At 37.4% G+C, this 23,949-nt stretch overlaps 2 protein-coding genes across 4 annotated transcripts in view; one reads left to right on the top strand and one right to left on the bottom strand.

Moving 5' to 3' along the window:
- LOC150090411 (peroxidase-like) overlaps positions 1 to 7,586 on the top strand; it is a 265,140-nt gene extending 257,554 nt beyond the window's left edge. For both annotated transcript variants that reach the window (XM_090389871.1, XM_090389869.1), the window contains one exon: positions 7,478 to 7,586. In XM_090389871.1, coding sequence (XP_090245997.1) covers positions 7,478 to 7,559 — 82 coding nt within the window. In that variant the 3' untranslated portion in view covers positions 7,560 to 7,586. The remainder of the gene's footprint in view (positions 1 to 7,477) is intronic.
- LOC150090410 (uncharacterized) overlaps positions 1 to 23,949 on the bottom strand; it is a 94,745-nt gene that overhangs the window by 54,943 nt on the left and 15,853 nt on the right. For both annotated transcript variants that reach the window (XM_090389873.1, XM_090389872.1), the window contains exon 2: positions 7,750 to 8,060. In XM_090389873.1, the coding sequence (XP_090245999.1) occupies positions 7,750 to 7,941 (192 nt within the window). In that variant the 5' untranslated portion in view covers positions 7,942 to 8,060. The remainder of the gene's footprint in view (positions 1 to 7,749; positions 8,061 to 23,949) is intronic.

Below are 23,949 nucleotides of genomic sequence, written 5' to 3'. Positions count from 1 at the left end.
ACTCTAACATTATTTCATAAAACAATACACAAATAGATAAATAATTCTGTTTTTCTTGAAATAAAATTATTGGTCAATTAAGTGTAGGAATACAACCTATTCCAGACAATTATAATGCTTTATATAAGAAAATATTATATAGGAAACTTTATATAAGAAACTATAGGAAAATAAAAATAAAATATAATACAAACAAAGAAGTAAATCAAAGGGGAAAAAAAAGAAAGAAAAGTGAGCAGGAAACTGATCTGAATGTGGAGTTTGTTTTTTTAGCATAATCATCAAAAATCAATTGCTTTTAAGCAATCCTGGAAGAGGCCACTACTTAAAAGACGAGTTGCTTTCAATATCAGCAATATACATCATTTTTAACATTATTAGAAAGACTTTTGCCTGAACATATTCCTAGAACAAGTTGCTGTAGGAAGTATGACCAAGGTTCCCATACCCAAATCCTAAATGGTCTGTTGGGTTGCATGCACTGTATATGGCCTTTCATTGTCACGTTGCAGCAGCACTAGACATCTCAACAGCCCAGGCAGTTTTCTGCAAACTGCATCACTTCTCTCAGAAGTACATAATACAATGGTATTCATATTACCTTCAGGCTTTTGAAAATGTTAGTCACAAAAAAAAAGTCACCATTATCTTCCCTTGCTGATGGCACAGCCTTAATTTGATTTTTAATTAGCATTAGCAGAGGCATTTGATGCAAGAAAGCAAGCTTATGCAGCATCAGCCAAAAAAAAAAAAAAATAAAGTAAAATAAATAATAAAAAATAACCACTTCCACTTCACCCCTCTGTCCGTTCGAAATACCTGTCCAGATGAGCCTTAAACTTATTTAGGCTATCAACTTCCACAACCAGGGATGGAAGTCTGTTCCACCTAACAACCACCCGCTGGCTAAAGGCAAATTTCCGCACATCTATCCTACATCTGTCTTTACTCAATTTGAACTTATGCCCTCTCAGGTGATTATTCTGAGCAAGAGGAAGAATCCCATCAGCATTGAGCATGCTCAAACCATTCAAGGCTTTGTACACCTCTATCAGATCACCTCGCTGGTGCCTAGTCTCCAGACACTGTAATTCGCAAAACTTAAGCCTTTCTTCGTAAGAGCACCCCTTTGTTCCATTCACTAATCTTGTTGCTCTTCTCTGTACTCGTTCCAGCAGCTGTACATCCTTCTTGAAATGAGGTCTCCATGTTTGTTTTATATTGATTTGAATTGTGTTAAATTGATTATTTAATTATTTATATTTTACTCTAATGTACTGGTAAGTTGTCGATTTTTTCGTTTTTTCCGTTTTAATTTCTGGAGGGTATCATACGGAAGTGTTCTACGCACTATATTGAGGTAAACTCATCTTATTATTTTACTAATATTATTATCAACGTAGAACATATTGAGTAGTACAGCTCTGATTCATACTATCTGAATAATTATATTATTGTAATAATATCATATAACATATATATTTTTTAATATTATATATATATATATTGAGAAAATTGATTTTATTTTGCAGCACCCCTTAAGTAGGGGTGCCGCAAAATAAAATAAATTACTTAGGGGTGCCATTATTAAAAAAAGGTTGAAAACCACTGGTTTAGGAGTTGATCATTAATGAATTTCTCCATTATTTTAGAAAGAGTAGATGCAAGTGCAATAGGATAATAATTGGCTGGGAGAGATTTGTGGCCCCTTTTTAGGATCTGGCTGGATGTAAGAAAATTTCCAAGCATAGGGAAAAACACCAGCAGAATAAGTAAGTGTAAAAAGGCAACACAGAACAGGAGGAAGCAGAAGAGTATAGGTTTTGAGAACAAATACCATCAGGAACTGAAGTTTCTTGGCATAGAGATTGTTTAAAAATTTTTTGGCATCCTCTTTAGCTGAGGCAGCAATAGAACCATCAGGTTTTAACAAAGGTGAGAATACAGAGATGGACAAATGTTGCACCCAATAGCTTCAAGAGACCAGAATGCTCAACTACCATTTGGGCAGGAAGCAAGTTTTCTACTCTTAGCGTGTTCAAAATCTAATTTGGACTGTTTAATAATTGCTTTACAACAGTTGCAAGCTTCAGTGTAGGCAGAAAATAAACCTGGAGATTTGGTTGCAAGCCAATTGTAGTATGCAACATTATGTTAAACAACCTTAGCACATTTATTGTAAAGCCAAGGGTTAGACAAAGGATGAGATTTTTAAGGCGAGACGTGGAATAAAGGATTTCATCCCTACAAGAATAATTTCATTGAAATGATCTACTAAAGAATGGAAATCTCACAATCATCCCATTTTGCATTTTTGTAATGCCAAAACATGGGGCTTTGAATGACCATGAGAGAAAGACTCCATTGGAGAAGAGACCATCACAAAGTTGTGATCTGAGGTGCCTGGAGGATCACTCACCTTGACCATGTACTTAGAAGGGTTGTTCGTGAAAAAAAGATCAAGAGTGTTGCCTGTGTTGTTAAGATTGTCTGGTATTCTGGTAGGTAAATGAACACTGTGTGAGATCATAGTAACTGCAAAAGCTTCAACATCTTGACCAGCTGGAGTTGTGAACATTAAAATCATCCAGGAAAATTATTAGGAAAGTGGGACTCGTTATTATTGTTATTTGGTTTTTTTTTAGGAGCATTAGCAACTAAGGCCATATTGCTCCAGGGATATGCGGTGGTCATTCCCTGACCTTTCCGCATCCTCTGTATTTGGTGGTCACGGGCTCGAACCCTGGTCTAATCAAGAAGCGTGTGCTATGCACTGCTGCTCCTGCCCACCTGGCTACGGAGGCGCCAAGTGGGACTCAACAGTTCAGTTTCAAAGAAAAGAAATCAAAGAGTTGCCAAGTGATTAGTGGAGTTGGAGATCGATAGAGGCAAAAATTCAATTTGACAGAGTAGGGTAAAGATTGTAAACCAGAGAAGATTGAAAAGAGGACATTTCAGATTACTGTCTCTGAAAGGGAATATCAAAGCAGACATATGTAGAAATACTACCTTTGGGAAGAAAGGAATCGTATAGCAGATAATTAGAACAAATGAGACAAGCAGTGTTTGAAACAACCAATAATTGGGATTCTGTTAGAAAAAGTATGTGGAACTTGGCAGACTAAGTGAAACTGAGACCATGTATATTTGTGAAATGAATGAGCTAGTGACTGGGGCTATAGATCTTTTCACAGATAAGTTTGTCCTATTGGTTTGACTATTCATGATGCGCTTTTGTAGTAAAGAAAAGGTGGGGAGGCATTTTATATGAAGTAATGAAATTTTCAGATATATGGTGCACGCGCACGCATGCATATACAGAGAGAGAGAGAGAGAGAATACCCAGCTCCTTGATATAACATGGACTTGACAATAGCTCCTGCATACACACTACTTAGACTCCCTGCAGTCACTATTTGGCAGAGTAGAAGCAGCAAGATTATGCACTAGCTGATCTGGATGCCTCATAGAGGTTGGGCGCAGTAGACTATCTAACAACCAACCTGTGAACACCATTTTAGAGCTGTATCCTTGAAATGTAAGGAAGATTAGATCTCACTGTGACCTCAAAAAACATCAATCATACTGTATGACAGAAGAGACTGAGGGTTGCCAAAGCTTTGCTCTGGACACTAAACATGGGTTTCACCACTTCACACTTCCAATACGTAAGGTGGTGGTACTGCACTGGTTGATGAAAGTCATTTACCACTTAGAATTGCCTCGTAACACAAAGGGTGGCATTCTTCTGTGTGGTGTGGATGGCACACCTTGACCCCTGCTTAAGATGGTTTTTGCACTTGGGTGATCCCCTCCAGTATATTAGATGCACATAGGGGTTACACCCAAGGTAACAATCCCATCATTGTAGAAGTACAAGCAGAGAATTTGGTTGTTGCAGAATGATTGGACTTCACTGAAATTCAGTTAGCAAAATTTAAAGCAGTCAAAGCATGGATTTGTTAAGGTTGTTGTTGTTGTTGTTATTTGGTTTTTTGGAGCATTTAGTATTAGTAATGGCCGCATGGTGCAAGAAAGCCTATGGCTTATGCTGCACCAGTCAAAAAAAAAAAAAAAACCCCAAATGATAAAAAAATAATAATTAATAATAATAATTAATAAAAGAAAAGAAAATTAAACCTGTCATCCTATACGTTTCCCTCACCCAAAGGTACTATCCAGATGACCTTTGGATTTCCCCAAGCTATCCGTCTCTACCACCTATGTAGGCAACTTATTCCAGTAATTTATAACTCGCTGGCTAAAATAAAACTTCCTGCAGTCCAATCTAAACGTTTCTCCCCCGTAACTCGAATTTGTCCCCTAGTTGTAGCATCATTTATAATCTTGAAAATTTCGTCCTCATTCATTTTACTGATGCCTCTCAGAGCCTTAAACACCCCAATCAAGTCTCCTCTAAGGTGCCTAGTTTCCAAACTCTGCAACCCACATATTCGAAGTCTTTCTTCATAAGGACATCCTTTTGCCGATGGACTGAGACAGTATTTAAATTCTATACAGTGGGACCAACTGATGATGTTATCAACAGCAAATTCAAAATGGGAAGCATTCAAAGAACTTATCTTGGAAGCTACTAGGCTTTACATACCAACTAAGAAATATTGTTCAAGGTTTAGGCCTAAGTGGATGTCAGATGAACTAATGAGACATATGGCAGAGAAGAAAAATGCATGGGATACATACAAATTAACACGTGACACAGAAGCCTATGATAGATACAAGTTGATCTGTAACCAAGTTACAAAGGAGGTTAGCATGCGAAGGCAGATTACGAGAAATCTTTGGCAAGGGATGCAAAGAAAAACAGCAAATAGCTAACAAACTGAATGAATATTTTGCATCGACATTCACACATGAGGAGTTATTCAGTGAGGGGAATGCCAGAGGTATATTCAACTCTGGCAGTAAGCTAGAGAATCTTGTAATAACTGAGAGTAAAGTGGAGGAGAAATTGTTGAAGATAAATACAAGAAAGGCACCTGGGGTGGATGGGATCTATCTCCAGTTATATTAAAGGAAGCAGCAAACCCTTAGCCATAATTATGAGAGCTTCCTTGAACTCAGGGGAAGTACCTATGGACTGGAGATGTGCAAATGTGACCCCAATTCACAAAGGAGAATCAAAGGGCGACACAAGTAATTATAGACTTGTTAGTTTAACTTCTCTTCCTGGAAAATTAATGGACGCACTGGTTAAAGAAGCACTACAGAATCATCTAGACAAGATGATTCTGTAGTGCTTCAAGAAGCATGTGCTATGCACTGCTGCTCCTGCCCACTTGGCTGCGGATGTGCCATTTGTTAAGGAGCAATCTTGTCTGATCAATCTGATTGGATACTATAATACAGTAACAAAGGAGCTTGATTCAAAAAAATAAAAATAAAAAATTGACATCATATACCTAAATTTCAGAAAAGCTTTTGATACTGTTCCACATAAAAGACTGCTATACAAGTTGAAGTGTGGCATTAGGGGAACGTTACTGCAGGATTGTGAAGTGAGAGAAGGACACTACTCTTCAATGACTAATGTTATTAGTAGATTCATCCCATAATTCAGTGCTGAGTCCATTGTTGTTTTCAATTCTTATTAATGATAATGATGAAGGCTTAATGTGCAAGTTTGTAGATGATATGAAGGTTGGCAGGATGGTTAAGGAGTAATCAGAATATACTACTAGAACAAGATCTAGAAGAATTAGACATATAGGCTGAGATGTGGTAATTGAAGTTTAACATTGACAAATGGAAGGTAATGCATAAGTAGCATTGCTACCTATGCAATACCTTCCATTTGCATAGGTATTGCATTCTTCCTCTTGCTCAGAATAATCATCTGAGAGGGCATAAATTCAAATTGAAGAAAGACAGATGTAGGATAGATGTGCGAAAATTTGCCTTTAGCCAGCGGGTAGTTGGTTGGTGGAACAGACTTCCATCCCTTGTTGTAGAAGTTGATAGCCTAAATAAATTTAAGGCTCAGCTAGACAGATATTTTAAACAAACGGAGGGGTGAAATGGGAGTAGGTTTTTTTTTTTTTTTTGCCGAAGCTGCATAAGCTTGCTTTCTTGCATAATATGCCTCTACTAATGCTAATAGCAGTAATCCAAGATTAACATACCAACTGTGTAGTACCTCACTCAGGGTAGTGGAGAATGAAAGATCTAAGAGTATGTATGTATGCAATCAGATATGAAGTTTTTGGAGCAGTCCACACAGGCTGCTAGGACAGCTCATGGGGTTTTGTCAATAATATAGAGGAATTCTGCCAGCAGGAAGAAGGACCTAATTATGTGCCTCGTATTAGGCCACATTTTGAATACTGCATACAAAAGGGTACTCTTACTGTTAGTGGCTTCAGTTCTGCAAATTGCAACATCTGGAAACTATGTACCTGCAAGGAGATTTGATCGAGATGGTTAAGGCTTTAAATGGATTGAGTAAGCTAAATCCTGATGGCATCCTTCCTTTTTCTCAGACAACACACAAGGAGGAATAAATTTAAACAGAGAAAGGATGGTTGCAAGATAGATATCTGGTGTCAGGAAGTGCTAAAAATGCCGCGAGATAGGTCAGAATGTGTATACGTCTGCAATTCTGCCCAGACACAGTAGGAGGTATATGCTGAAAGTCTTGTGGATTAACTCAAGGCTTGGGGGAATCTGGGGGAAGGGGCAATTTTTATCAGTGTGGCCCACATTTGTAGGTAGAAGGAATCTGTTTTGCAGAGATGTTATTCATCTGAACAAAGGTGGTGCAAGGATTTTTGCCAGTATCAATGAGGATACCCTAAGGGTTCAGGGAAACTGTAGCTAGTGGGGGGGAAGGTAATTTATACCTGCATTTATTTAATGCTTGCAAGTAATGCTTGCACTCGCCTCAAGAATTCTTGTTTGTTGCCACAACAGCTGATGTGGGCAAGATGTTTCGAGGGTAGCAACATTTCAAGTAAGCAGGATGAGAAAAATAGGGAAAAAAGCCTAAATAACTATAAGGGATGTGTCAGGGTAGTAAACTATAGAATACTTAGTCTTAACTGTGTCTACAGGAATGTCAGGAGTGTTGTCAATAAAATGGTTGAATTTTGAAGCCCTGGTTAGGACATCTAACACATAACAAATGCTGACATAATAGGACTAACAGAAATGTGGTGCCACCCAGAAATTGGGAATGACAATATTCTGTTAAAAAATTGTGTCCATATATATCAGTATTTCTCATTGAATTAAATAAAATTCAATGAGAAATACTGATATGAGGACACATTGCAAATTACTAAAATGTTGATGCAAAAATTACCTTATATGACCACTTATTTTCTGAATAAAAATTAATTTTATTTTTACCACTTATTTTCTGAATAAAAATAAATTTTATTTTTACCACTTATTTTCTGAATTAAAAATAAATAAATGAATACTAATATTATGGAATATGATTTTTTTTTTCACTCAGGTTTAACCAGCTAAAAAAAAATTCAGTGAGAAAAATTCAAAAATATCCACTACAAGCAAGAATGACCTTTGCTCTCACATAGCCACTTACATTACAGTAAACACTGCTGGGTTAAGTTATAAATAGAATCACTGTAGTAAAAAGACTGCATCCCATTTGGTTTAAAATATGTTTACCTATACAATAATGAAATTGTATATCAAGAACAGATATAATTTACTGATAGACCTAAGCATATGTTTTTATAAAATATAAATAAATTCAAAACCAACCTGTATATATGAAGAGCAGAGATCCAAACAACTACTAATGTCACTTATCAGCCTTGTCTTTGTAAAATGATCCTTTTCTGCTGAATCTTCTCTGCTTTCTAGGCTTTGTAAAAGAGTTTTCGGCTGGTCAGAAGAACTGCAGGGAGGATACTTAGTCAAACCAAAGTTAAAGTGCCGTCGAATGTTTGCCATTTTATAGTGTACTACTTTAACAGTATTAAAGCAACTACATTAGAAAATGTACATAAAAGGTGAAACTCAATTCCTGATAATGTATTCTGGGATGCTGTCATCATTACACAAGACAGAACCTGAAATAAATTAAATCTATTAGTGCACAAACTGTCACAAGGAAGATGTACAACTATCTGTAAAGAAATAAATTTATATGGTTGGCATCTATAAGCAATTTGAACTGAGAATATTTACCATACCATAATTTTGTACCAGAAAATAGATTAAAAAAAATTACATTAAAATATTTTCTGTTTGTCTCAAGATTATCATCACTTTATCTGTAGACTGCAATTTAATGTGTGCAGTTTTAAAAAAATTGAAATATTTTTCAGATACCTGTGCAGGTCTAAAATTTCTTCGAAATATTCCAGTTTGTGCAGTTCACAAATCTAAAAATAAAAGCTAGCCTTACAATTCAATAACTATTATCACACTTAGAGAAAGACACTGCACACGGCTTGTAAGGACATTTAAATTTCTTACAATTGAAGAGTTTTTTTTTTTTTTTTTGTTAGTTGTTAGAGCAGCGGTTACTGTGGCCATAATGCATCTCCCAAAGTTTTTGCATTTTACTCTGATCCAACCTGAGGCGGGATTCAAACCCGCGACCTTTGGGTTGCTAGGCAGGCACTTTACCCACGTGGCTAGCCCGGTCAACAATTGAAGAGTACAACTCTTCAATGCTCAATGCTGATGGGATTCTTCCTCTAGCTCAGAAAAATCACCTGAGAGGGCATAAATTCAAATTGAGGAAAGATAGATGTAGGATAGACGTGCGGAAATTTGCCTTTAGCCAGCGGATGGTTGGTTGGTGGAACAGACTTCCATCCCTTGTGGTGGAGGTTGATAGCCTAAATAAGTTTAAGGCTCAGCTGGACAGGTATTTTGAACGAACAGAGGGGTGAAGTGGTTTTTTTTTTTTTTTGGCTGATGCTGCATAAGCTTGCTTTCTTGCATCAAATGCCTCTACTAATGCTAATGCTAACTCTAAAACGGTGTTCACAGGCTGGTAATAAGTCCACCGGGCCATTGGTAACTCTCTACAAGACATACAAATCAGTTAGTATATTTGTGACCACAGGAAGTATCAGTACTGGTGGGGGGGGGAGAGACTGTTGATGCCAGGTTATGTCAAGAAACTAGGTATATTTTTGCTGTGTGTGTATACACAGCAAAAATATACCATATCCAAAAATTTCATTATTCTCCCCCCATCCAGCTCCACTTTTACTTTATCTATATAATGCATCATAAACAGCCAAACTAACAGAAAAATTTGTCTGCAAAAAAAGGTATAAACCTCCTAAAAACTACCTCATTCATTTTACAAATATAAATGGTTTTAGTTCCAATCTCAATGATGTCCATTTCCACCTACAATCTGAAAAAGTCCCACTTAGTTTTTCCTGACAGAGTCTCAATTGTTGGTTGCTTCAAGCACTACTATTTGCTCTATCAGTATCACTACCAGTATATAAATTCTTCCTTGAATTTATCCAAACTACCCACCTCCACAACAATTAAATGCAAGTTTGTTCCAGCAATAAACCAAATATCTACCCTGCAACCATCCTTCCTCAATTTGAATTTCTGCCCCTCACATGTGCAGTCTAAGCAATGGGAAGAACGCCATCAGCATTGAATTTTCCAATCCATTCAAAGTCCTTAAACACCCCAATCAGATCACCTCACAAGTGCCTAGTCTCCAGGTGCTGCAATTTGTAGAACTGAAGCCTTTCTAGTAAGACAACCCTTTTGTTCCCTTCTTTACACTCATTTCAGCAAATCTGCATCCTTCCTAAAATGGGGCCTCAAGACCTGTATGCAGTACTAAAAATGTGATCTAGCCATTGCCTTGTACAATAGGGTAATCACCTTCTTATCCCTGCTAACAAAGCTCCTATATATACTTGACAAAACCCAATGAGCTGTCCTGACAGTCTATCTCTCCTGCTTAGAGAATTTCATATCTGACTGCACAATTACAGGTCTTTTTCATTTTCCACTGCACCAAGTGTAGTAATAAAGAGTTGATACCTTAATCCAGGATTACTGCTACTCATATACAATACCTTGCATTTGAAAATGTTAAACTTCAACTGCCATTTCTCAGTCCATTTGATAATTTTTTTTAATTCTTAGTAGCTTACCCTAATTACTGTCATTAACCACAGTCTATATCATCAGCAAACTTAAGACATCAAACCTGGTATACCTTCACGAATGTCATTAATAAATATAGAAAACAACAATGGGGCCAGCACTGAATAATGGGGTTTCCACAGTGCTTCAATTTATACGGCAGTTTTTTTAGGTGCAACAGTATCAGAGTCCATGATTACCATTTGTTTCAACCTTGATAGTTGATAAGGTCATTTAGATTGTTGTTGTTATTTTGGTTTTTAGGAGCATTAGCAACTAAGGCCATATTGCTCCGGGGATATGCGGTGGTCATTCCCTGACCTTTCCGCATCCTCCGTATTTGGTGGTTATGGGCTCGAACCCCGGCCTAATCAAGAAGCGTGTGCTATGCACTGCTGCTCCTGCCCACCTGGCTATGGAGGCATCCAGGTCATTTAGAGGGGTGCGACAAAGATAGGTGCTTCCATTGAGCTGATTATGACTTCAGTTCAGGTTCAAAGTTGCATGCCCACATCTCTTCAACGGTAAATAAAGTGTTTTGAAAACTTGACCTTCTTATCAATAATATGCAAGTAACTGCATTGCAAATTAGTATTAGTAGTGGCAAATGATGCAAGAAAGCTTATAAATCACCAGCAAAAAAAAACAAAAAAAAAACTACATGCTTCACCCATCTATACCTTTGCAAGAATTTGTCTAGTTTTTCCTTGATTTATTCAAATCACCCACTTCCACAACAACAGATGGAAGTTTGTTCCAATTAACCACCTGCTAGCAAAAGGAAAACTTCTGCACATTTATCCTGCAACCAGCCTTCCTCAACTTTAATTTATGCCTCCTCATGTGTGTAGTCTCAGCAAGAGGAAGAATACCACCAACATTTGGCTTACTCAATCCATTTAAGGCTTTGAACAACTCAATCAGATCTAGAAAAAACTCTTACCAAGAAAAGCCTCAATAAACTGAGGCTTTTCTTGGTAAGAGTACCCTTTCATTCCCTTCACCAATCTGGTTGCCCTTCTCTGTGCCCATTCCAGCAGATCTACAGTAAGTCCCTGACATACGTAAGAGATACGTTCCAGGACTTCTTACGTAAGTAGAGTTTTACGTAACTCAGGAATGACTAATAAAATATTGCTACTAGATCCCTGATATGCCAAAATTACAAAAACCACATAATATCCTCAGAAGAATGAAGAAAAATAGTTATATATTTTTAATTAGTTCAATTAAAAACTTTATCTGGGGACAGCGGTGAAATAGCCGGAGTGGCACATAAGAAAAGAAAACATAAAAGGAAGAAAAAATGCATGTTATCGTAAAAAACTGATATGTATTTTGTAGCCTTGGTTATTATTAGTTGACTTCATTGGTGCTGATCCCTTCAGTGCTTCAAGCATTCTTTGTCCTTTATTATTGCGTTCATTGTTGACACTGACAAATCTAAATTCCACATAATACTTGTTAAGTTTGACCATTTTCATACATTCTTATTATTTTAATTTGCTGATCCAAATCAATCACTTTCCTTTTCTTGGTAGATTTACTAGTACCGCTGTCACTTAAGGCGGAAACACACTATTATCACCTCACACGAGCTCACATTTTACTAAAGCACATCTCTGGAGGTCACTACCATAAAATAATGAAGACAATTTGCAGTCACCTGTTTATTGGGCTTTTCTGTTAGTGCAATTCATTATAAACGGGTAGTAAACTCAATCTTATTGCATTTGATATTTTTATTAATTAACTTTTATTAGTTTTTTTTCCTAAGTAATTACTTGCTAAATTATGAAGTATATATCATATTTTTATTGTGTAATTTAAATTACACCCACTACTGATATCTTTGTTGAATTTGTTCTCTTTGAACAAATTCAAAATAAAAATTTAGTGAACTCTCAACAGCAGTTACTCAACATTTCTCTTGGAATGTCCTTTCACATAAATACTTGATCTCCTCACAAGCAACATTTAATGAAAATTTTTATAATTTAGGAGTTTTATTTAATAGTGATAAACTATATTTTACAAAATTTTGTCTATCACCATTTACATAATTTTTAATTTTCAAACTTGAATACTATGAATGTGTTTAGGATTTCATACTAGATAAGTTAATTTATATAGCATAAAATCCTAAACATATGCACTGAGTGCTTAATCAACTAACCAACTTTCGCTGACCATAAAATTTTAGGTGATTTTTTGTGCTTCAAAAGTCAACTTATACTGGAATATACAGTAAGGAAGTAAATGAATATTGACATAAATTCTCTATGGACAAACAGTATTCATGAAAGTTACAAATGCTTCAGCCACACCACCAGCAGTGATCCAGTAAATCAGAATGTCTTGTTATGGAGGATTTTAACTTTCTGTATTTTGAATGAACTTGTGAGTTTACCACTCACTCAGTAGCAAAACATTTCTGGATTTATTAGATGACTGTTTTCTATACCAATATATTAGAGAGGCAACAAAAGAAAGCAATGTTCTTGATTATCAGCAGTGACTTATCATCAAAGGCACTAGTAAGCAGCAGTGAGAAATGCATCAAGGGTAGAGGGAAGGAATTTTACTTTTACGCTTTTGTGAAATTAAATTTCTTAATTCTTTTCTGTACTTCCAACTGATTTTACTGGCAAATACTAAATGGAAAGTCTTCAGCGAAGTAATCATAGAAAAATAAACTTCTTATATCAATTAAGATATTATTCCATGTTTCGACTTAAATTCAGATAAACTAATGAGACTAGTGGCAAGGAAGAAAAATGCATGGGATGATTACAAATTATCGGAGGATGTGGAAACCTACAGTAAGTATAAATTAGTGATGGGCATAATTGAATGATTTTCATAATTAAATGATTAATTTGATTATTTCAGTAATGACAATAATCAATTATATGTAAATCAATCATTTATGAAATCTACAATGTCAATTATGGCATTTTCATAATCAATTATATGCAGAAAACAATAACAAAAGGGACCAAATGGAACTACTGGCCAGAATTATATATATATACGCATGCATGTAGTTCTGGGCAATAGTTCCATTCAGTCTTTAAAACACACACAAAGCTTTGAATTGACAATACTCCCTTGTGTAAGAATGGACTAGTCTGTGATGCTGGTGAAGGCTCAAGGTCAGTGATGGCCGATATAAAATTGTGTTCACACGTGGCGATCAGTTTTTGAGTGTCCGCAAGGAAGAATGGGTTGGTGTCAAGATCTTTCTGACTTTGAGTGTGGAATAATGATTGTAGGTACAAGATATGGAGGTGCCAGTATCTCAACAGCCAACATAGCTAAATGCTCGTGTTCTGTGGTTTCACTAGTCTGCCGTAACTGGCTCAACAGCAGTTTAACAACCAGCCAAAGATCATATGTGAGACAGTCACGTGCAGTCAATGGTGAGCATTATGTCTCATCTTGTAACAAAGTAGTGACACAGCAGTGGCCCAGCTAACCATCTGTAGAACAGAGGAAAAACAAGACCAATACCCACATGGACTATGTATCACACATACGCTTGTATAGGCTATGGCAATTGATGGCCATCATTAGTACTCATGTTCACTGTGAGATTCAAGAAACTGCAACTTCCATGGGCACATCATCACCAGCCATGGACCACCAACATGTTGACTAGTCTGATGAATGCTATTTCCAAATCTATTGTGGTGATAAGTGTATCTACTTCTGGAGAAAGCAACATGAAGTCATGGCCTGAATGCACCATTGGTGTTTGGCAGGCTAGAAGCAGTGGTGTTATGGTTTTGGACTGTTTTCATTACATGCCCTGGGTCTTCTGATTGCCATTAATCAATGACTCAATGGGAATGCAAACCTTTTTATCGTCACTGACTTGAGTACACCCCCTTCATGTTGACAGTGTATCTAGACAACTCTGGTATCTATCGGCAATGCACCATGCCACAAGACCTGACAGGTTGCAAACTGGTTTCAGGGGAATGACAATGAATTCTCCATCCTCCCATGGCCAACCAACTCGCTCACCCAATCTAAAGCCAACTGAGCATGTTTGAGGCAAACTGGAAAAAAAGACATTTGATGATGTGACCATCCATCTGATAATCTGTGGGCATTACTGGATACATTATGCAATGCATGGGTAGCACTACCACAAGACATCTTGCAATACCTTATGGAGTCCATGCCAAGACTGGTATGGCTGTATTATGAGCTAACTGTGGCCCCCACAAAGTATTAGGTAGGTGTTGCTGATGCATAGCCAGCTTAGTGTATATCTGTACAGTGTGTGTATACAGATATACACACACTGTACAGATATACACATGCACACAGCATTCTGCTGGCCAAGTTATGATGGTACTTTATCTTTAATATTGATAACATCAGACTGAATCCTTCCACTGTCATTTTTTTTATCCTTCATTTTCCTTCTTGTAAATTTCACAATCACTAATTTACATATAATCAGATTATTTTGATTATTGGTTATAACTGATTATTTCAATTATCACTGTTGATTATGACAATCAAGTTATTATGGGGATTTGACATGCAAAGACATTATTAGAAGTACTTGGCTAACAGTGGCAAAGAATGCTCTGCTTATGTTAACATTAGCAGAGGCATATGATGCAAGAAAGCAAGCTTATGCAGCATCAGCCAAAACATGCTAAAAGGTTAATACCAGAAAGAAGAAAATGAATAATATTGTTCCCCTTCATATGAACTCTCACCGGGAGTGTTCCTGATAAGGGCTGATGCTACTGAATGATTGGAAGTTACATACATGATTCATGAGACAAGTAGTGGAATAACAAGGGACAAAAGAAAAACAAAGGGTACCAGAACAATTGTGCTAAATAGTGGAAGCCAGATATGATGGATTAGGAAGTTGATGGGTAGAGGGCCTACTACATATACATTTTGTTATTTTTTTTCAATCCCAGAAATCCACAGCACAACACCAAACAGATAAAAATTTGAAAATTACTATAATCTCTAATTTCTTTGAAGAATTAGACTTCTAATATTACAAGTTCTTTAGTGCGAGCTATGAAACAGGATTCTGCATTCTTATTTATAAGGCCTTTAAAAATAGGTATGCCAGGGTCCAAGGCTACCTAAATGCAGCGTTGGTGCCCGAGTTTTTTTTTTTGGTAGTTGTTGGCGTATAGGCTTCTGTGGCCATAATACACCTCCCAAGGTTTTTGCAGTACTTTGATCCAAGCCCGACGCAGGACTCGAACCCGCGACCTTTGGGTTGCCAGGTAGGCACTTTACCCACTCAGATAGCCCGGTCGGCCGGTGCCTGAGTACACCCTAATATATCAGATACAAAAATAAATAGTTTCAATAAATAAATAATTCTTTTGTCTTCTGTGTTATTAGCATTAGCTTTAGTAGAGGCATATGATGCAAGAAAGCAAGCTTATGCAGCATCAAACAAAAAAAAAAAAAAAAAAAAAACAACCTTCCACTTCACCCCTCCGTCCGTTCGAAATACCTGTCCAGCTGAGCCTTAAATTTATTTAGGCTATCAACTTCCACAACAAGGGATGGAAGTCTGTTCCACCAACCAACTACCCGCTGCTAAAGGCAAATTTCTGGACATCTATCCTACATCTGTCTTTCCTCAATTTGAATTTATGCCCTCTCAGGTGATTATTCTGAGCAAGAGGCAGTATCCCATCAGCATTGAGCATGCTCAAACCATTCAAAGCTTTGTACACCTCTATAAGATCACCTCGCCAGTGCCTAGTCTCCAGACACTGTAATTTGCAAAACTTAAGCCTTTCTTCTTAAGAGCAACCCTTCGTTCCGTTCACTAACCTTGTTGCCCTTCTCTGTACTTGTTCCAGCAGCTCTACATCCTTCTTGAAATGAGTCCTCCAGACCTGTATACAGTACTCAAGGTGCGGCCTGACCATTGCCTTATACAAGGGAATAATCACCTCCCTATCCCTGCTAGAAAAATTCCTGTATGTCATTGACAAGACACCATGAGCTACTCTTGCAGCCCGTCTGCACTGCTCAGAGAACTTTATATCTGCCGGTACAATTACCCCCAGGTCCTTTCATTCTCTACCACTGTCAGTGTAGTACCACAGAGTTGATACGTTGCTCTGGGGTTGCTGTTTCCTCATATGTAGTACTCTATATGTAGTACTTTAATATAACTGGATAGATCCAGTTATATTAAAGTTGGCAGCAAAGGAAGTAAGCAATCCGTTAGCCATAATTATGAGAGCTTCCTTGAACTCAGGGGAGGTACCCACAGACTGGAGATGTGCAAATGTAACCCCAATTCACAAAGGAGTAAAATATTATGTATAATATTTTATTTTATTAGGATACAGACACGTAGAAAGCAGATCACCTGCTTGCTGGCAACTTGCACTAGCATATTAGCATTAGTAGAGGCATATGATGCAAGAAAGCAAGCTTATGCAGCATCAGCCAAAAAAAAAAAACAACCCACTCCCATTTCACCCCTCCATTTGTTCGAAATACAGCTGAGCCTTAAATTTATTTAGGCTATTAACTTCCACAACAAGGGATGTTAGTCTGTTCCACCAACCAACTACCCGCTGGCTAAAGGCAAATTTCCGCACATCTATCTTACATCTGTCTTTCCTCAATTTGAATTTATGCCCTCTCAGGTGATTATTCTGAGCAAGAGGAAGAATTCCATCAGCATTGAGCATGCTCAAACCATTCAAGGCTTTATACACCTCTATCAGATCACCTTGCTGGTACCTAGTCTCCAGACACTGTAATTTGCAAAACACTAATAGCTGTGTGGGGGGGGGGGGTGCGCGCATGTATAAAGAAGAAAACGAATAAAGTAAAAAAAAAAAAAAGTAAAAAAATAAGAAAGCACTACACTAAGACAGCTAATGCTAAGCCTTAACAATGAATGGATGATAAAAAATAAATAAGAGAGAGAGAAAAAGATAAGAGAAAGATAAAGGGTGAAAAAGAGAGAAAGGGAGGGAACAAAGTTTGAAAAGAGGAAAGAAAGAAATAAAAAAACACACAAATTAATCATGTGACGGGATGTTGCTGTGCAACTCACAACCTTGGTGTCTTCATCAAATATCAACAGCCGGAATTGCAAGAAATAAACATGATGCAACTCCAGTGGATGACACAAGATGAAGATGTAGGGGTTGTGAGTTGTACAGCAACGTCCCTTCATGATTAATTCATGTTTTCTTTTTTTACCCCCCTTATCTCTACCTTTCCCTCTCTCACCCTTTATCCTCTTACCTCTTTCTCTCTTATTTATTTTACACACACACACACACACACACACACACACACACACACACACACACACACACACACACACACTAGATGAAATGGTTTTGGTAAGAGCAAGATAAATAAGGTATGACAGATGCACCTAAAAGGGCAAAGCAGCATTAAAGGATGCAAGAATATATGTAATTTGTATTAATATTAAATTAAATATAAATGGATGTGAAAGCTACACAAGATGCCAGTAACTATAAAGGTGAGAAAAGCAGAAAAAGAAGAGTAGTAGATTAGTGAAAGGTGAAAGAATGTAGAAAAGAGGTAAACAGTAGATGAAATGGTTTCGGTAAAAGCAAGATAAATAAATAAGGTATGAAAGATGTACCTAAAAGTGCAAAGCAGTAGGTGGTAGATGACTTTCATCAACCAGTGAAATACCACCACTTTGCTTATTGGAGGCTTGAAGTGGTGAAACCCATGTTTAGCCTCTAAGGCAAAGTTTCCGGCATCCCCCTCCCCCCATACTTCTCCTTCAACCCATAAAAAAAAGTGCAGCCATTATCAATCCACTGCAGGATGGAAGCCTCCTCAACAATTCATGCTGAGGGAAACGGACCATAATCGGCCACGCTGGTCCAGTGCGGGTTTGGCAGATCAACCGTATTCAGCAGTCAGGGGCTTGAACCCCGGTCTTCTCAAAGAGCGCGTGCTACTGCACTCGCGCTCCTGACCACTCGGCTACGGAGATCGTGCACGGTACTAAGTATTATAGGTTTTGATACCTTTCGTGTTTGGGGTTTTCATAAAAAAAAAAAAAAAAAAAAAAAAAGGATGCAAGAGTATATGTAATTTGTATTAATATTAGATTAAATTAAATTAAGTATAAATGTATGTGAAAATTACACAAGGTGACAGTAACTATAAGGATGAGGAAAGCAGAAAAAGAAGAGTAGTAGATTAGTGAATGGTGAAAGAATGTTAATATCCTAGAGGTTATGGTTAATGAAGTAATTTATGGGCTGAATTGCCAAGACAATATAAAGTGGGGGAACTGTAAAGTAAAATTAATACAACAAATTTTTAATAAGAAGCAATTAAAATGAAAATAAAAATAAAATGGTATAGCCGTTAACAGATATGAGGGGGGAAACAATTTTGGCAAAAGGTTTACGTAATATAGGTAATGCAAAAATGCTTGATGATGTCACATATATTAGACCTTTTACTAAAATTGTTTCCCCCTCATCTGATAACAGCAATACCATTTTCATTTTAATTGCTTTTTATTAATATTTTATTGTACTAATTTTACTTTACAGTTCCCCAAATTTATACTGGCTTGGCAATTCAGCCCATAATTTAATTAATCGTAACTTCTAGGATATTAACATTCTTTCACTGATCTACTACTCTTCTTTTTCTACTTTCTTCACCCTTATAGTTACTGGCACCTTGTGTAACTTTCACATCCATTTATACTTATTTACTTTAATTTAATATTAATACAAATTATATATATATATGTAAATAAATAAAAATAAGAGGATGTATTGATAAAACTGAACATTGAAAAAGAATGAAAAAGTTATTAATTTATTAATCAGATTATGGATCCGGGACACTACTAATTATAGCAGAAATACCCACCAACCATAATGAAATACGGACAAATGTATTTGATCAGTGTATTGAGTAGGTTTGCTGACCTGTCAAGTGTAATTACAATGGAATAAATTGAGAATGTTTGAAAGGAAAAGCAGATTACGTGAAATTAAATGAAATTAAGATTAACTTAAAAATAACGTAAAAATAATAAAAATGGTATCTAGTACTAGGACTTTAACTATGTTTTCAAAGGATTGGCAGCCAAAACCGTAGAAACCACAGCAATAGTCAAGGTCTCTGCTTCTGTTATTAGCATACGATGCAAGAAAGCAAGCTTATTTATGCAGCCCCCTCCATTCGTTTCAAATGCCTGTCCAGCTCAGCCTTAAATTTATTTAGGTTATAAGGCATACGATGCAAGAAAGCAAGCTTATTTATGCAGCCCCCTCCATTCGTTTCAAATGCCTGTCCAGCTCAGCCTTAAATTTATTTAGGTTATCAACTTCCACAACAAGAGATGGAAGTCTGTTCCAGCAATCAACTACTCATTGGCTAAAGGCAAATTTCCACACATCTATTCTACAACTGTCTTTCCTCAATTTGAATTTATGCCCCTCAGGTTCTTAATCTGGGCAAGAGGAATAATCCCATCAGCATTCAGCTTGCTCAACCCATTCAAGGCCTTATACACCTCAATCAGATCACCTCGCAGGTGCCTACTCTCCAGGCACTGCAATTTGAAGAGACTTAGGCCTTTCTTTGAAAGGGCATCCCTTTGTTCCCCTCACCAACCTTGTTGCCCTTCTTTATACTCATTATAGCACCTCTCCACTCCATCCTTCCTTCATAAAATGAGACCTCCAGACATGTACATAGTACTCTAGGTGTAGCCTGATCATTGCCTTGTACAACAGGATAATCACCTCCCTGTCCCTGCTAGGAATATTTCTATATATCATTGACAAGCTCCATAACCTGCCCTGACAGTCCATCTGCATTGCTCAGCGAACTTCATATTTGACTGCACAATTACCCCCAGGTCTTTTTAATTTTATTCACTTCCCTAAGTGTAGTACCACACAGTTGGTACACTTCTCTTCAGTTATTGCTGAAGAGAAGTGTACCAACTGCAGTACTTTGTATTTGTCAATGTTAAACTTCAGTTGCCACTTCTCAGCCCATTTGCCCAACTTATATAGATCCAGTTGAAGTAGCACAGTTTTTACTGTTGTTAACAACCCTGCCAACTTTTGTATCATCTGCAAACTTGGAAATTAATCCTGATATAACTTCATCAATATCATTGATGAATACACAAAACAACAATGGGCCCAGCACCGAACCCTGGGAAACTCCACTAATAACATTTGCCCAAGAAGAGCAGTGTCCGTTGATTACCACTCTCTGTTGTATCCCACTCAACCATCCCTTTATCCATTGTAGCAACTTACCCTTATGCCATACCTCTCCAATTTGTATAGCAGTCTTCTATGTGCAACAGTATCAAAAGCTTTCCTGAAATCAAAGTATATGATATCAAAATTATTTTTGACATTCAGTTCCTTTGTGACCACATCATAGTATCCAATCAAACTGCTCAGACAAGACCTCGCTTTAACAAACCCATGCTGCGTCTTAACTATTACTGAAGTCTTGTCTAGTTGATCCTGCAATGCTTCTTTAACCAGTGACTCCATTATTTTCCCCGGAACACAAGTTAAACCAACAGGTCTATAGCTAATTGTGTCACCCTTTGAACCCCCTTTGTGAAATGGTGATACATTTGCACACCTCCAGTCCATGGTGACCTACCGACTCCAAGGAAGCTCTCATAATTATGGCTCAGGGTTTACTTACTTCGTTTGCTGCCTCCTTTAATATAACTGGATAGATCCCATCCACCCCAGGTGCCTTCCTAACGTTTAACTTCAACAATTTCTCCTCCACTTTGCTCTCAGTTATAACCAAATCACTTAGCTCCCTATTAGATTTGATAAACTTCTGGCATTCCCCTTATTGAATAACTCCTCATGTGTGAATGTAGATGCAAAATACTCATTCAGTTTATCCATTACCTGAGCATGATCATCAATAGTTAACCCATCTATGTTAAGTGGTCCAATCTGATTCATCCCTTTCCTTCTAGAGTTTACATAAGTAAGGAACTCTTTGCTGTTTTTCTTTGCATGCTTTGCCAAAGATTTCTTGTAATCTGCCTTCATCTACCTAACCTTCTTTGTGACTTGATTGCAGACAAGCTTTATATCTGCCATAGCCTTCTGTGTCACCTGACAATTTATATGCATCCCATACATTTTTCTTCTCTGCTACAAGCCTCATTAATTCATCTGACATCCATTTAGGCCTTGAACAGTATTTCTTAGTTGGAATGAAAAGTGTAGCAGCCTCCAAGATTATGTGCCCGAAGGCATTTACAATTCAATGTTGGTAACATCATCAGCTGATCCCACTGTACAGAATTTAAAAACTGTCTGAGACCCCTGTAATCACTTTTACGAAAGCAAAAGCCCTTCCCTTCAGCCTTGATGGTAGTTTCATCTTTAAGTAAATCCCACATCAGTACATTGTGATCACTGTCACCTAGTGGTTCCTTTATCTGCAAATTCTTAACGCATGAATAATCACTGCTGATAATCAGATCAAGAGTATTACTCCCTCTGGTTGCCTCTCGAACATGCTGCTGTAGAAAACAGTTATCCAATAAATCCAAAAAAGTCTTGCTAGTGTGCGAATGACCAACCCACAAGTTCCAGTCGATATCTGGAAAGTTAAAATCCCCCATTATAAGACATTCTGATTTGTGGCCCACTATTTCTCTGCACAATTGCTCATTATACTCATCAGATTCATTAGGCCTATAACACACACCTCTCATTTTTCCTTCCCCAGTGCTTGTCACACCAAAGAGACTCAACATTGCATTGCCCACCAACATCAATTAGATGCACTTCCTTAGATTTTATGTGTTTCTTAATTTACAGCATAATTCCTCCTCCCTTCTTGTCTTTTCTATCTTTTCTGTACACAATGTACTCCCCAAATTTCAATTCTTCACATCTGTTTATATCTGTGTGATACCACGTTTCTGATATCCCAACAATATCTGCCTTTGATGTCTTGACTAGCGCTTCAAGCTCATCAAATTTATTAACTATACTCCTAGCATTGGTGTACATGCAAGTATACATGCACCTGTTTCTACTCTTAGTTACCCTAACACAGCCCATGTATTTATTTGTTCCACTATGACTCTCAACAGTCCTGGAAATCTCCATTGCCTTGCTTTCCATTCTGCTGTTCATTCTAATAGAAGCAGTGCAAGAATCACTTTTGCTTCTGCCTGCAGCCACTGTTAACCTTTTGGTCTGTGTATCCCACCAACCAAGCTAGCAGTTTTCCGATCCACCTAACACTGTCTCAATAGCATCAGCAAATATTCTTGCACCCCTTCTCTTTAAATGTACCCCATCCCTGTAGAAGCACTCTCTCCCGTCAACAATGTATATGTACGAAATGAAGTATATGATGGATATAATATACTTGAATTTCAAGAAAGCTTTTGATACTGTTGCACATGGAAGACTGCTGCACAAATTGGAGAGGTATGGCATTAAGGGTAAGTTGCTACAATGGATAAGGGATGGTTGAGTGGGAGACGACAGAGAGTGGTAATCAATGGACACTGCTCTTTGTGGACAAATGTTATTAGTGGAGTTCCCCAGGGCTTGGTGCTGGAGCCATTGTTGTTTTGTGTATTCATCAATGATGAAGGTATTTCGGGATTAATGTCCAAGTTTGCAGATGATACAAAAGTTGGCAGAGTTGTTAACGACAGTAAAAACAGTGTGCTACTCCAACTGGATCTAGATAAGTTGGGCAAATGGGCTGAGAAGTGTCAACTGAAGTTTAACATTGACAAATGCAAAGTACTATATATGGGTAGCAATAACTGCAGAGAAACTTACCAACTGTGTGATACTACACTCAGGGAAGTGGAAAGTGAAAAAGACCTGGGGGTAATTGTGCAGCACCTGGAGAGTAGGCACCTGCGAGGTGATCTGATTGAGGTGTATAAGGCCTTGAATGGGTTGATTAAGCTGAATGCTGATAGGATTCTTCCTCTTGCTCAGAATAATCACCCGAGAGGGCATAGATTCAAATTGAAGAAAGACAGTTGTAGAATAGATGTGCAGATATTTGCCTTTAGCCAACAGATGGATGATTGGTGGAACAGACTTCCATCTTTTGTTGTGGAAGTTGGAAGGAATTTGGGAGGGTGAAATGGTAGGTTTTTTTTTTTTTTTTTGGCTGATGCTGCATAAGCTTGCTTTCTAGCATCATATGCCCCTACAAATGCTAATGCACGAAATGTATACATTCATAGCCAACCCGACAGAGACCAAAAAGGAAGGAATAAAAAGAATATAATTCAAAAATAAATAAATAAAAGTAAAATGCTAAAATAAAAATGATAAATTCTGTCAAAGGAAAAATAAAACTGATAAATTTTGCCAAAGGGAAAAAGAAAAGAGTGAAAGTATGAAAGAAAGCAAAATGGCTACCAATTTGAAATTTAAACAAAGTAAACTTAAGATGAAAAAATAAAGTAAGGTTTTTTTTGACAAATTACTGTAGGATCAGACCGGAGACGGTGAAATTAGCAGTGTAGCAAATGTAGGGGGAGACCAAAGAAATGAGCCGATAGTTCTATGTATATTTTTATTAGCATTAGCATTAGCAGAGGCTTATGATGCAAGAAAGCAAGCTTATTCAGCATCAGCCAAAAAAAAAAAAAAAAAAAAAAACCACTCCCATTTCACCCCTCCGTTCGTTCGAAATACCTGTCCAGTTGAGCTTTAAATTTGTTTAGGCTATCAACTTCAACAACAAGTGATGGAAGTCGGTTCCACCAACCAACCACCCGCTGGCCAA

This window comes from Mastigoproctus giganteus, chromosome 2, assembly GCF_048544385.1.
Source record: "Mastigoproctus giganteus isolate SK-2022 chromosome 2, ASM4854438v1, whole genome shotgun sequence".
NCBI lineage: Eukaryota > Metazoa > Arthropoda > Arachnida > Uropygi > Thelyphonidae > Mastigoproctus > Mastigoproctus giganteus.
Note: the sequence above shows the minus strand (reverse complement) of the source record. Positions and strands in the feature narration are given on the sequence as shown.